At 33.6% G+C, this 14,241-nt stretch overlaps 2 protein-coding genes across 6 annotated transcripts in view; one reads left to right on the top strand and one right to left on the bottom strand.

Moving 5' to 3' along the window:
- The window catches only part of LOC106057115 (WD repeat-containing protein 64-like), a 45,294-nt gene extending 36,208 nt beyond the window's left edge, over positions 1-9,086 (top strand). For all 4 annotated transcript variants that reach the window (XM_056024646.1, XM_056024643.1, XM_056024645.1 and 1 more), the window contains exons 20-32: positions 338-415; positions 1,100-1,211; positions 1,461-1,554; positions 1,894-2,099; positions 2,618-2,723; positions 2,974-3,035; positions 3,799-3,911; positions 4,356-4,473; positions 6,102-6,193; positions 6,367-6,466; positions 6,819-6,899; positions 7,558-7,653; positions 8,180-9,086. In XM_056024646.1, the coding sequence (XP_055880621.1) occupies positions 338-415; positions 1,100-1,211; positions 1,461-1,554; positions 1,894-2,099; positions 2,618-2,723; positions 2,974-3,035; positions 3,799-3,911; positions 4,356-4,473; positions 6,102-6,193; positions 6,367-6,466; positions 6,819-6,899; positions 7,558-7,653; positions 8,180-8,248 (1,327 nt within the window). In that variant the 3' untranslated portion in view covers positions 8,249-9,086. The remainder of the gene's footprint in view (positions 1-337; positions 416-1,099; positions 1,212-1,460; positions 1,555-1,893; positions 2,100-2,617; positions 2,724-2,973; positions 3,036-3,798; positions 3,912-4,355; positions 4,474-6,101; positions 6,194-6,366; positions 6,467-6,818; positions 6,900-7,557; positions 7,654-8,179) is intronic.
- Positions 9,087-9,364: 278 nt separating this feature from the next.
- On the bottom strand, positions 9,365-14,228 carry LOC106057116 (testis-specific serine/threonine-protein kinase 3-like). Of its 2 annotated transcripts, none has more exons than XM_013214187.2 (4): positions 13,094-14,228; positions 11,963-12,089; positions 11,240-11,416; positions 9,365-9,751 (listed from the first exon to the last, which is right to left on the bottom strand). In XM_013214187.2, the coding sequence occupies exons 1-3, from the start codon at positions 13,952-13,954 to the stop codon at positions 11,253-11,255; spliced, it is 1,152 nt and encodes a 383-aa protein (XP_013069641.1). In that variant the 5' UTR covers positions 13,955-14,228; the 3' UTR covers positions 9,365-9,751; positions 11,240-11,252. The 2 variants fall into 2 exon arrangements, with proteins under 2 accessions (XP_013069641.1, XP_013069640.1); XM_013214186.2 differs by having other exon boundaries at positions 11,222-11,416; positions 13,094-14,227.
- Positions 14,229-14,241: the final 13 nt, after the last annotated feature.

Raw genomic sequence — 14,241 nt, 5'->3', positions numbered from 1 at the left:
CTATTGTTGAAAAATAGTACAATACAAAAAAGCATTAGGTCTAAGTTTATATCAAAATACTTAGACATTTGACAATTAGAAAAATTAAACAGGCCTTACATTATATATTTATTTTTTAATATCTTCACTTCTTGTCCTAAAATCTAATAGATTTTTATTATGTAATTTTTTTGTTTTGATTTAGAGAATCAAATCAACCTTTAAAAAAATAATTTTAAAAGAGAAAAATGAGTTGTTTTTTTTTAACCGTTGTTATTAAAATGTAATTTCCCAGAGCACATAAAATGTATTGTTATGTTTTTGAATGTTGCTATTAACTTTTAATTTTCTCTTTCAGACTAACTTTGCCTTCCCATGCTAGTCAGTCCAATGAGCAGGTCAATGAAATCATTGTTATGATCTTCAAGCCTAAATAGTAAGGACAAAACATATTCACAAATATGTGTGTAGAAAAATCAGTGATTTATGATAACAACATAACTTGATATGGGGGGCAAGCTGGATAGGTTTCTCATTTTATTTCCTGAGAGCATCCAAAGTACAAGTTTTATTTTGTATTCAGTTAGCAGTGTTTCTGTAAGAGGAAATGTGCCCCATTAGATAACCTCTACTTATGTGACTTTAAGTAGGTATTGGTTAAAAGGAATCAAAAGCTTTGCAGTTAATGCTCCAGATGATGTTTGGGGGCCATAAGCTGATTGGTTTAGGGACATGTTGTGTATTAATTGCTCCTCTTCTATTCATTATGACTTAAGTTTGATTTAGCTTCCATTTCTCACAATTTTAGAGAGAAGCCCTGAACACATAGTAAACACAACCTGGGCACAGTCTAGACACAACTTAGAAACAGTCCAGACTCCAGACACACTCTGAACACATACTAAACACAACCTGGGCACAATCTAGACAACTTATAAACAGTCCAGACACAATCTAGACACTATCTAGGCTCAACCTAGATATAGTTTTTAGTTGTGTTTCCACTGTTCACTTATTCTAATTCTTTAGTTTGAGAGGGAATGAGAGGGAGTCAAACTGTAAAGTTGTCACTAGTAACTATCAGACTTAATTACTAAATAAAAAATTCTTATAACTTAAGTCTCAGAAGATCTACTGCTCAACAAACAGCTAGTCATCTTTCTGCATCTCTGGTGGGTCACAGAGCACGACACAGAAGAACAGGTCAGACAGTGCTCCCAGATCTAGATCAGGTGAGTTATCTTATCTTAGTTTGTTGAATTAAATGATCCTTTGAATCAGTGATGCCCAAACCATGGCCTGCAGGCCAAATCCATACTTTGGGTCAATCTGTCTTCAGAACAAAAAGCAGTTGGGGAACCTCTGCTTTTATTTCACACATTGAAATATTGTAAAAATTCTTGGAATTCTTGGAATTGTAGTTCTATGTCTATTTTTCATTTTTTCTAACTCTACAATAAAACTTAATGTTACTTTGTCAGCTTTCATCACAGACAGCTGCCAACACAATAACAGTCAATCAGCCATTGAATGAAAGTAGAGTAGAGAAACAATCTGTACACAAGCTCTCACAAGGTGAGATGTCCTACACACTTTGTTCATTCAGTCTACAATGAGAATAGTTAAAGCTTATCTTTGAGAATCCCAGACAAGGGGCTACAATGATAATACTTAGGGCTTAACTTTAAGAATCACAGACAAGGGGCCACAATGATAACAGATAACCAACAATATCTAAAAACCAATGATATCAATATTTTGTTTCAATTGATTTATGAGCTACAAATATTATAGGAACCATGCAATTAACTTCTAATAAGTAATGACATTTTGGATAAGCCTATAGACTAAATCAAAGCACAGATATGTTGATTTGTAGTTTAAAAAAAAATTCTTCTAATTTAATTTCTTTAGAACTTGAAAATAAAGAACTAGAAATGAAATTTACAGACTCAAAAGAAAAATCAAAATTGTCTGATACCAAAAGTGAGTCTCCTGGTGCAGCCTCATCAGTTAGCTCTATGTCATCTCCTGTGATGAATATATCATTTCAGTCTGTACAAGATCCAATCATTGTCTCTGCTCACCAGAGCTCAGTGCTTAGATTCTGGGACATGAGTGTGAGTATAGACATCTTTTAATCTTAGCACACAAAACATAGATCATGATCATGTAGTCAAAAAGATAAATTTTAATCTATAATGTAAGACATACACAAGGATTTATTATCTTAATTTTGGCAATGTTGTCAATTCCAAAGATTAAAGATGAGTGCTGTGTTTCACATGACTACTCTTACTCAGTTGCAACCTTCATATTTTGCCACATCTGATGCAAAATTTGTGGTGCGATTTCTATTCTATAGTTCACTCAGCTCTCAGAACCATACTAAAGTTGATGAAAACCACTGCTTTATAAATATTGATTGAATCAGTTTTTGTCATTATGGCTCCTAAAGTTTTTCTTTAAATTCTTTTAAATCATTAGAAAAATGTTAACATTATATACCTAAGAAATATACTTTATGAATTACAGATAATGTATTGAAACTGTTTATAGTACTAAAGTCATATTTCTAGTGCTATGTTTGTACATAAAATGTTTCATTTCAATACATACTTTTGAGATTCTGTTGCAGGGAGAACTTCTACTTTCTTTTGAGTCTGTTGAACCTAAAGCCAAGATTCCTGTTACAGCCTTATGTTTTAACACCTACACCCAATATGTCTATACGGGCAACACAAGTATGTGTTTAATATAGGCAACACAAGTATGTGTTTAATGTAGGCAACATAAGTAAGTGTTTAATATAGGTAACACAAGTATGTGTTTAATGTAGGCAACATAAGTAAGTGTTCAATATAGGCAACACAAGTATGAGCTCTATTTTTTTTTTAGTAATGAGACAGATTTGTTTGGGCAAACTAGTTAGAATTTGTTTTTTGTTTTTTGACAGTCAGTTTAAATTGTTGATTCTACCAACTCTTCTTACAGAGGGTTATGTCACTGTCTGGGATGTGAAACAGTTTCTACAAGATCCTCACCAACAGGACTCTGTAAGTTCATCTAAAGATACTTATTTTTTAGGTGCTAGAAACTCTTGATTCTATGTACCTTCTCTGTATATGTTATGTGTGGAATTTGTGACTGATAGGACATAAACCATTGTGCTACTTATCTGAGAAGGTTCAAAAGGGGAACAACTGTTTATAAAAAAAATACCTCATACATAAACGTCCTTGGTCTTTACTTGGTCCGGCAGGATTTCCTATCCGTATGTTTATAGTATTATCTGAGATGTAGACTAATACTTTTTTGAGATTTGATATGAGCTGAGTTATGTTTCTAAGATTTGCAACAAGATCTGGCAGTCAAAAAATGGCCTAATCCCTGAATGTAATCACTAATCATCACCCTGCCAAAGAAAGATAATCTGCTACTTTGTCAAAATTACTGCACCATCAGCCTCATAAGCCATCCTAGTAAAAGCAAAGTCTTTTTACTAATTATATTTAATCATCAGAAAATGAAAAAATTATATCAGAAGAACAAGAGGATTTTAGACAAGGTCACAGCACAACAAACAAATCCTAAACCTAAGGATACTCTAGAACTACATGTACATTAATTTGTTTAAATATAGAAGGACTATGTTTCCTTTGAATATATAGCACAAGTAGAGACTGGTAACACATGAAACATTTTGTTTTCAATGTTTGTAATGTCATCTCCTGTTCATGACAAGATCATCTTGTAGATTGAAACCTTTTTTTTTTTAAATACTACAAAGTTTTTCTTTGTAAACTTGTTCCTCTCTAGCACTCTGTCAAGCAAACATTATATTGGAAAGGTCATTTAAACAAGATTAACAATATAGTGATTATAGAAGCTGCAAATCTTTTGTTAACTACATCAGTAGATGGCTCCATCAGGTAAGACATCAGTAGATGGCTCCATCAGGTAAGACATCAGTAGATGGCTCCATCAGGTAAGACATCAGTAGATGGCTCCATCAGGTAAGACATCAGTAGATGGCTCCATTAGGTAAGACATTTTGCTCCTCAACTTTCACATGGAAGATATACAAACACACACATACTCATTAAAACATTTTGACACAGTTACTTTGTGATTTTTTATCTCAATTAGTGAGTCATAAAAACATAAACTGTGAACTAAAACCTAAACTTTGGATATTTGAAAACTTGAAAATATTTTTTTGGAAATGTACTCATAAATTTGAATAAGCAAACATAAGTCTCAATTGTAGTGATTTTAATGGTGTTTTTTTGTTTGTAGAATTGAAATTTCCTCCTTTTGAACTCGAAAAAATGTTTTTTTCTGCCAAATAACTCACCATATTGTTTTTATGATAGAGTCTGGTTAGCTACAAATGGAGCATTCATTGGATTTTTTGGCCAAGTCAAGCCATTATATGTGCCACCCTTGGAGAAGCTTCAAAAAAATATCATTTTACCTTTTGATATCAATGAGGTAAAAATTTCTAGATAATTAGTATGAATTGTATAGGTCATAAGATGTAGCCTATTAGATAAATAGTATAAATTGTATAGGTCATAAGATGTATTAGATAAATAGTATAAATTGTATAGGTCATAAGATGTATTAGATAAATAGTATAAATTGTATAGGTCATAAGATGTATTAGATAAATAGTATAAATTGTATAGGTCATAAGATGTATTAGATAAATAGTATAAATTGTATAGGTCATAAGATGTATTAGATAAATAGTATAAATTGTATAGGTCATAAGATGTATTAGATAAATAGTATAAATTGTATAGGTCATAAGATGTATTAGATAAATAGTATAAATTGTATAGGTCATAAGATGTATTAGATAAATAGTGTTGTAAACCTGGTGGTGACACATATGGGGGGTAGTGCTGTGCATTTTTAGCCTACTTAAATCGCCACAGTCCAGCGCAGGATGAGCGGTCAACTGTGACCAGTGACAGTACACGCCAGTTCAGCAACGACCTTTGTGTAAATATTACGCACGCAAGTCATGACGATTGTGATCATTCTGAGTGGTCAAGAACGTTCCATCCCATTCTAGAAGGCCAGTAGAGACTATATAAGAGCGAGTGTGTTAGAAAGACTGGACTTCACGTTACCTCGCAATGTGACCAGACGAGGCGAAGTTAGAAACAGCACAGTGTGTGAAGTCAGGCGGAGCAAGGCCAGGTTTTGAACAGTTAGTGTGATGTTGTTGCCAACTGTACAGTATTTGTAATGTATTTGAAATTAAATTGCTACTGTTACTTTGGAGCCCTGAGTTGTGAGGTTCTTTGAGTTTGTTGTGTCGTGTGGTGCAGTTTGAAGGGAGCCTGGATAGTAGAGGAGAGAAGATCGTAACAATAGTATGAATTGTATAGGTCATAAGATGTATTAGATAAATAGTCTGAATTGTATAGGTCATAAGATGTATTAGATAAATAGTATGAATTGTATAGGTCATAAGATGTATTAGATAAATAGTATGAATTGTATAGGTCATAAGATGTATTAGATAAATAGTATGAATTGTATAGGTCATAAGATGTATTGGTCTCCTGGTACTGTATAGCTTACATAATGTTGTAAAGATCACATCATGTACCAAGCTAAAAATTACAATAATGTTGTTTTTGTTTTAGAAAATTACCCTTTCCATTTGATTGACACTCTGAGATATGTTTAATTTGTATTCAAAGCGAAAAAAAAAAAAAGACTCATAATTTTAATTTTTTGAAAACATATTAACAGTTCTTTCCAAGCAACAGATAAAGATTTCACTAATCACAAAACCCAAGAAAAAAGATTGAAGAAATGATTAAAAAGAGGATTAGTAAAATGATTAAGAACAGGATTACTTAATTATAATAAAGAAAAGCTTTAGAGAAATGATAGACTGACAAGAAAGATTTTTGTGTCAATCTTCTTTTGAATAACTACACTATTTATTCTCTTCAGCGGCTTTCTTGATTTCTAAATCTATTCCTTGCTAAGTAATAACATTTGTTCTTGATTTCTAAATCTATTCCTTGCTAAGTAATAACATTTGTTCTTGATTTATAACATTTAGATTCAATGATTTTGTAAACTCCATTGAACAGGGCCCTACACTTACAGCTGAGAAAACTAAAACTGCTCCAAAAATAAAAATCAGAAACAAATTTGAATTCCCTTTGATATTTGAACCTGCCCGGTAATTGTCTTTTTTTTTTCTTTTAATTTGTCTAAAATACATCTTTTTTTTTTCTTTGAAACTCTTTTGAGGACAAAAACTTTTTGTGAGTTCTAGAAATATTTCCTACAACAATGAATCAGTAATTGAACAAATACAAACTTCATTCTGTGTTTCTTTCTGTTTCTTCCAAGGTGGGAACAATTCAGAAGATCAGCTTATAATAAGGCAAGGGAAGATAATCAGAACAATATGGAAGAAAAAAAGTTTTTCGGAGCTTTAATTAAACCAAAGGTAATAAAAACACACAAGTTCTTAGAACTCTCAAGTAAGTCTTTATACATACCAGTGAGTTATTCTATGTATGTATTTATTTGATGTTAAGTGTTTTATTTTCAAAGCTTCCTAAACAACTTAATCACTTCTGCTGTTTTTTTTTTTATTTTCTAATCCAAATAAAATAATCATAACTAAAACAAAAATCCATCTTTACAAAATCACTTCCTAGTTTGACTTATTAAATACAGCCACACATAAGAAATAAGTTTAAGGGTTATACTTAACTATTATACTTAGTAACATTTTTATATATAAAAACACATCTTTTTGTTTTGGTCATATGCTATTTATAGTAATAATTTTACAGGCATACAACTCTCATTTAGAAAGTTACATAACTGCAGATCAGAAGGCAGGAGCAGTGTTTCGGTCCTTGCCTGTGTATACTGTAAGTTGATTGAATAAAGTTCTTAGCTATCATTTATCAGTTCTCCTCCTGTCTACAAATTGGTGTAGAAGTTATTATGCGTGTGTCATGTTTTTAGATTGTAGTATTTGAACCAATAGGTACTGGACTAACAAGAGTCACCAGTTCAAGCCTACTGTAGGATGGCAGTGGGCAGGGTTGGAACTCATGGCCATTGTAAAGATAGTTTGCAGTGGATACCACAAGACTAGGCATCCATTCAAGTTTATATTCAACTAAGGGTATTTCTTTGTTGAATTTCTTTAGGTAATCTGAGGTAGATAACTTTTTTTGTGTCAGTGTTTATTGTTATTTAGTATTACCTCCCTTAAAAATTATACCAGGTTGGTATTTTGATTAGCAATTTTTTTCCCACTTCCCATTCTCAGATCAAGTTGAAACTTTACAAAAATTTTTTTATGTCAATGACAACACAGGAGTCAATCAAAACATTTACCAACTTAATCAATTAATTTTCTAATATATGGGATTATGATGTTGAAAAAGGGAGTCAAATCATAAAAACTCTAATAGGATTTAAACAACACTATAACTTCCCTTAACACCAATACAAATGTTCCCTCAGTAGAAGCAAGGTTTTAAAACAGTATTTTGATTTTTGAACTTGTTTTGTAACAAGGTGCCAGAACCAGATGATGCCAAACAAATGGCCAGCACTTTCCACCAGTTTCAAGACCATGTGGCATTGTTGGGAACAAATCAAATTTTGACAAAGGTAAAATACTAAATAAAAGTAAACACTTAGCTAGAGTTCAAATATTTTAACTTTAAACATTTTTTTTTTGGCCGAGGGGGGGGTGGAAGCTTAGAATTCTGTAAGGACATTTAAAAAATGTTTTTTTTTATTGGCATCTAACAGTTTGACATGTGATATTATTTTAGTTTAATAATTTTGTTATAAATGAATGAAGAATTCTTTGGTACACTAACAGGTACAATGTTCAATACAATTCTTTGTAGCTCTTTAGATCTTGAAACACATTTTTATCTCTACTTATTTGAACACATACTCTGGTTTTAGTCTTGAAATTTAAAATAGTTTGTCATTTATGAAGTGGCAGCATCCTGCCAAGCTTTGATTTCCTGTAGTTCCTTCACTCAATCAGTGAAACTTTTAAACTTTACATTGAATACATTTCTTTCAATCAATCGATGCATGTATTTTGTATTAACATCAAAAGTTGATAGTGAAAGCTGGACATTTCAATTCAAGTCTGATAACTCTTGTTGTATTATTTCAGTCCAACAAACGCAAGGCTAAAGATGGCAGAAATTCCTTCCTTCCAAAGTTATCTTCCCTGCAGTCCTGACCTTTGAATCTTTGCTCTAAGTTTTGTTTAGCATCATCAGCATTAATATTTGTATTATAGATTGATTGATTCTATTTACATTTAGTTTTTTTTTTATCTTTTGTTTTTGTTAAAGAGATTATTGTTTTTAAAGAAACTCCAAGACAAGAGAATTTATCCATTGTCCATTGTTCAAAGCACTAGCTCTTTCTTGTAATTCTTTGTAAAACCTTCAGTTCCTAATTTCTATTACAGATTGCCATTGTACTATTCAATAGATTTGTACAGTTACTTTTAATGTAAACTTTGAATCATTTGAAAAGGTTTTAAGAAAATGATTAAAACTTCAAAGTTGAACTTCTTTAATTAATAACAATCAATCTGTCTAAACATTGTGAGCATATTTCTCTTTATAAAACTTGTTGTACATCAAATTTGTACTTGTGTAGTTTATAAGGAACATAGACTCTCATTTATATTAATCCCCACTTGTACAAAAAAAGAGATGGGAGTGTACTACTTGACCAAAGTCTGCATTTCCTTGTCCTCATTAAATGTTACACTGCAGATACCAACAGAACATAACTTGTAATACAAAAATAGAAATTCTTTTGCACTGATTCAATTCTGCAGTCATGAATACTTTAGCATAAATGGCTATGAGAAATAGATATCTAGATTAGAGTAATAACTGGTGACATGTTGGGTTCTGTATAAAGTTAGTAACAAGTTTTGTGATGTCAAGTCCCAGTCAATGCCTTGTCCCTTAACATTTCACTTATAGTAGTTTAATGTCCAAGGATGCCAACACATATGTTCAAATCAAATATGCTTTTTATTAAAATTCTTATCAAATGTTTTTCTTTTCATTTTGCTTGAAAAAAAAAAAAGTTTTGCTTCAAACATTTTGATAAAAAAATAATACAAAGTAAATGAGCTAAAAAATGAATACAAGTTAGCGCCCTTGCCATAGCAAACAGATTATTTAAAAGGCCAGAGAGTTTTATTAAAATCCAACATAGTTTAATGACTAAAAAAAACTGGAGATGACTAGAAAACAAAACAATTTACATTAGCTCTAGAATTATGCCATAACATTAACAATAGTTTTTGAAGAACTCAATTCTTAAAAAAACATTTTGCTTTGAGAGTACATAATTTATTCATCTCAATGTTTTAACATGGCTGGTAGCGTAGATATTAATAGACAAATATCGCATGATTTCTACAGCAGACGCGAGTTTGTGACTAAGGGAAAAAAAAACAAAAAAACTATCATTCCTGGCAGACATGCACAAAGTGTTAAGTCCATCAACACTTCATTCTTATTTTCTTATTGGAAAGAGTTACTTACACCAAAAAATAGAAATAATGTTTGTATAAAATTATATTCAAAAGTCTCAGTGATCTGTGTATACGAGGCAAAAGATAAATAAATTGAGTTGAACCTCTTGAATGGCTTCGAGAAACTGGCAGAAGTGACAGCGAACCATCATTTTAAAGTCAAGGTCACAAAATGCAAACCTAGAAAGAAAGGAAACCAAATAACATAATAAACATTTTTTTTAAGTCAATTCTCTTTTCATGAAGCTGATGGGGAATACAATTCTAGTTTTGGTCATAAGACAGTAGTCTACATATAGTTCCTGATATATCTATACAATAAATCTAGTTTTGGTCATAAGACAGTAGTCTAGATCTAGTTCCTGATATATCTATACAATAAATCTAGTTTTGGTCATAAGACAGTAGTCTAGATCTAGTTCCTGATATATCTATACAATAAATCTAGTTTTGGTCATAAGACAGTAGTCTAGATCTAGTTCCTGATATATCTATACAATATTCTAGTTAGGGATTACAAATACAGACATAAAAAGACAGGATACTTGACTAATTTCTATATAAGACGGTGCGCATAATGTTCTTGAACGAATTAATGTTTTTTAAACTCATTGCTAGAAATTCCCATTGACATGTGTTGAAGATACCCTAGACCACATTTAATTTTTAAGTTGATTATATTTTGAAGAAATAATGTCAAATCAGAGTTTTCCCAGTGTGGCCAATTAGCTAGTTATTTTTTTTTTATAAACTGTCGAATTTCCTAGAAAATCATAAGCGCTGTTTTCGAGATCCGTGTCCAGCCTTCAACCATCAAGAGTTTTCACGATTACTGAAGGAATTGTCAAACGAGAGGTCACTAACACACACACATACGCACACAAATGAAATTATATTAAAGTTAATTTACATCTGGAAGAAATAAATGCAATGGCGGAGCTAGAGCTTATAGAAAAGGGTCCATTTTTATTGGGGTTAGGCGAGGCCTCAAATCCTAGCGGATCCAGAACTTTGGAGTGGGGGGGGTCAAAAACCCTAACCCTAACGCCCAGTAAACCCTAATAACAATAAATAAATATATATATATATATATATATATATATATATATATATATATATATATATATATATATATATATATATATATATAGAATAAAAAAACAACAACAGTGTTTCTCAACCTTCGGCGAAAACAAACAACACACACACACACAAACAGACATGTTTTGAGACCTTTCTCTTGGCAGCTAGGAGGTCTGGTACAGGGTTTGGCCAAAGGAAGCCCCCGAGTCCAGCCACCTGTAAGGGGTACTGACATACTTTGGGGAAGTAAAGGTATTTGGTCGTTTACAGTCGGCCATAGAAACAGTTGAGCTTTACATCATCATAAATAGAAATAGATGAGCTTTACATCAAGTTAGCTACTAGTTCTAACAATTTTTTTTCTGTTTTACCTTAAAATGTATCATTACATTTTTAATTGATATTTTGTACATATTCTTATTGCAATAAAAATTCAATCTAGACCTATTAATATTCTCTCAGTTATTGTAATAAAACTTGGGACAGCGGTGTTGTTATACTGTTAGAGGATTCTAGTTTGAACATTCTATATGGTTTATCACAACATAATCTCTCAATTGATCTTACCTAATGTCTACAACATACATAGGTGTCCCATCTACTGGGAAGGCATTGGGTTGGCAGCCGTTGGAGCTTGTTTCTCAGCCGCTGCTTTCTCTCCGGTCTTATCTCTGGAGTGATGTCTGTGGTGGTGATGGTGATGGTGGTGGTGATGGTAGTGGTGACTGTGGTGATTGTTTTTACCTTCCGTGGCTAGTTCACCTGAGTGAAACAACAGCATTATGAACAAATGTAGTGTATTCGTATTTGTCTTCAATACATTATGAATGGAACATTCTTTAAAGTAAGTGTCACAAAAATCATTTTAAAGACTATAAAAAGTCTTAACTTGAAACTGTGCGCAGCGTCGTGTGAATGTGGAATGGTGCGAGCGCGTGTTGAAATAGAAAGAAAAAGGTCAGAGAATGGGAGTGCTGTGAACGAGGGTAGTATTGACATTGTTCTTCCTTGAACTGGATTCAAGTTCTCATAAACTACGACGTTCTGTGTTGGTGTAAGATAAAAAGAGTCTCATCTGCTGGTCACAGAAACCCAAAGAAATGCAACATTCATTGAATATTACAGCTGAAACGTGAACTTATATCAAGAATATATATCAACCCTCAGCAGACAGCGGCGTCGTCAGCGTGGTTATGAAAACATAATGTATGTCACCGCTGGATCTGTTTTGCCTCATCTAACAGAGATCTCTGAATTCCCATTCTAGTTAGATGTTCATGAAATGTACAATGTACACTAAAGACTTACTTAACTTGGACTCAATCTGATTGGCAGACTCCATCCATCGGGTCCTCATCACTCGTTGTATATCTGGCCTCGCCCCGAAGTCATGTGTGAACAGTTTGAGGACCAGGGCCCTCTCTTCACTGGTCACCTGAGAATTAGAAACTTTATTATTTGCCATTAAAATCTGTTGATTTGCATGTAATACCTACATCTTGTAATCTATACGTCATGTAATATATACGTCATGTAATAACTACATCTTGTAATATATATGTCTCTTGCAAGTTAATACCACAATTCATTGTTTATAGAAAATATTTGTAAAGTGGGCTATTTGAAAACTGATTTGAGCATGTTTTAACGTTTAGCAGAGAAATAAACACATGACCGTCTAGTTCAAATACTATGTCAAAATCTAGTTTTAACTATAATAGTAAAAGTTCTCCTTTCAGACAAACGGTCAATAGGGCAGATGATGTTAAGGTCATCTGTTTCTTTGGCCAACAGTTAACGAGCAGGGTGTCGTGGCCAGCACAACGACCAACCACCTTTACTTTTCTCCCAACTTAAGTTAGGTACCAATTAGAGTTGGGTGGACTCAGGTGCGCCCTAATAATCCCGAAGATCAAAATCCCAGTCTTCACCGGAATTCGAACGCAGGACCCCAGGTTCGGAAGCCAAGCGTTTAACCACTCAGCCACCGCGCCCCCGTTCTAACTATGAGACTAATTAATTTTTTTTCCATGTTGTGAAACTGAACAAAACCTTGAAGGAAGGAAAGCCAGTTTGTCATGCTCTTCTATAGTCGATCAATTCATCGTTTAAACAGTCATACTTTAACTGTATCGGTAGATCAAATGCAAGCATGGACAATAGTGACACTAACAGAGATTGTAAGTAAAAAGTGGACATTTCGGAAACTAATGAATAATATTTAAAAAAAAAATAAATTGATGTTTGTGCTAGAACTATGACACAATGTCACTAGGAGAACAAGAAATGTCTGCTTTTACAGTTGTCTACATTTAAATCTAATATCGAATTCATGGTCTGTAGGGTCTCTAGGAATGGGTCACACACAAAAATCGTATTCTCAAATAACTAAATCTACATCTAAAACGTAGAAAGAACTAAAAAAAATGTTACAAATACCTTTTTATATTTTTGCCAGGGAAACTCCAACTTTTTCTGTTCTTCTAGAACTCCGCTGTTTCCTCGGCTTTCGTCGAATGGCATCTTGCCTGTGACAAATATGTACAGGATGACGCCAATAGCCCACATGTCTGCCTTCTTAGGGTCGTATGGTTCACCTTTCAAGATTTCTGGAGCAGCATAAGACTTTGAGCCACAGTAAGTCTGACTCAAGTTTGGAGTGCAGTCCCCCTTGACGAATCCGAAATCACAGAGTTTGATATTGTAGGCCTTATCAAGCAGTAGGTTCTCCAACTTCAAGTCCCGATGGGTAATGTTCAGCTCGTGCAGGTACCGAACTGCATCGCACAACTGCCATGTCCATCCTTTCGCCAAACTCTCTACCAGAGCACCAACTTTTTGAATGTAACGCAGGACGTCACCATTCTCGGCATACTCCAATATCATATACACACGACGACCATCGTCGAAGGCGTCTAACACTTTGATTATGTTCGGATGACGGAGGCCCGGCCATATATCAAGCTCCCGAGGGAGAAATTTTGTTTGGAAGTCTTTAGGAGCTTTGTTTCTGTCCACGATCTTGACCGCTACGAGCGATTTCGATTTATTAAGTGATATAGCCAACTTTACCTTTGAGTAGCTGCCATTTCCCAATGTTTTCCTCACTAGGTAGCCATTTTTAGCGAGAACTGCTCGGTAGGTGGGTCTGTACGTCACCGACTCAGTTCTGGATGTGCTGGACCGTTTGACTTCTATGGGTTCCACCTCTGCCTGAATGACCTGAAGCTCATCTTCCAGCAGACGTAATCGCCCCCCGTCATCATCCATGTCAAGCTTTGCTCTCTTTGTCGGCAACATATAAAAGATCTAGATCTATCTGGAACTTGACAAGCGACATTTACACGGACAATTAAAGAATCATGAGGTCTAGAATCTAGAAATACCTACATCTAAGTTTAATAAAATGTATATACATATATCTTGCTTTACCTACTATGGATTGATTTGGAAAGAGTAAAGGTTTTGTTCTTGAGGACTGGTGGGATTGTTCATCGTTTTTCCTAATGCCACCATGTCAAATATCAGCTTAATGCTCAAAGGAGAAATCTTGTGTTCCTCTTGCTTTCCTTTGACGTCATATTGAC

Source organism: Biomphalaria glabrata, chromosome 3 (assembly GCF_947242115.1).
Source record: "Biomphalaria glabrata chromosome 3, xgBioGlab47.1, whole genome shotgun sequence".
Classification (NCBI taxonomy): Eukaryota; Metazoa; Mollusca; class Gastropoda; family Planorbidae; genus Biomphalaria; species Biomphalaria glabrata.
The sequence above is the reverse complement of the archived record's forward strand: the minus strand, read 5'-3'. Positions and strand labels throughout refer to the sequence as shown.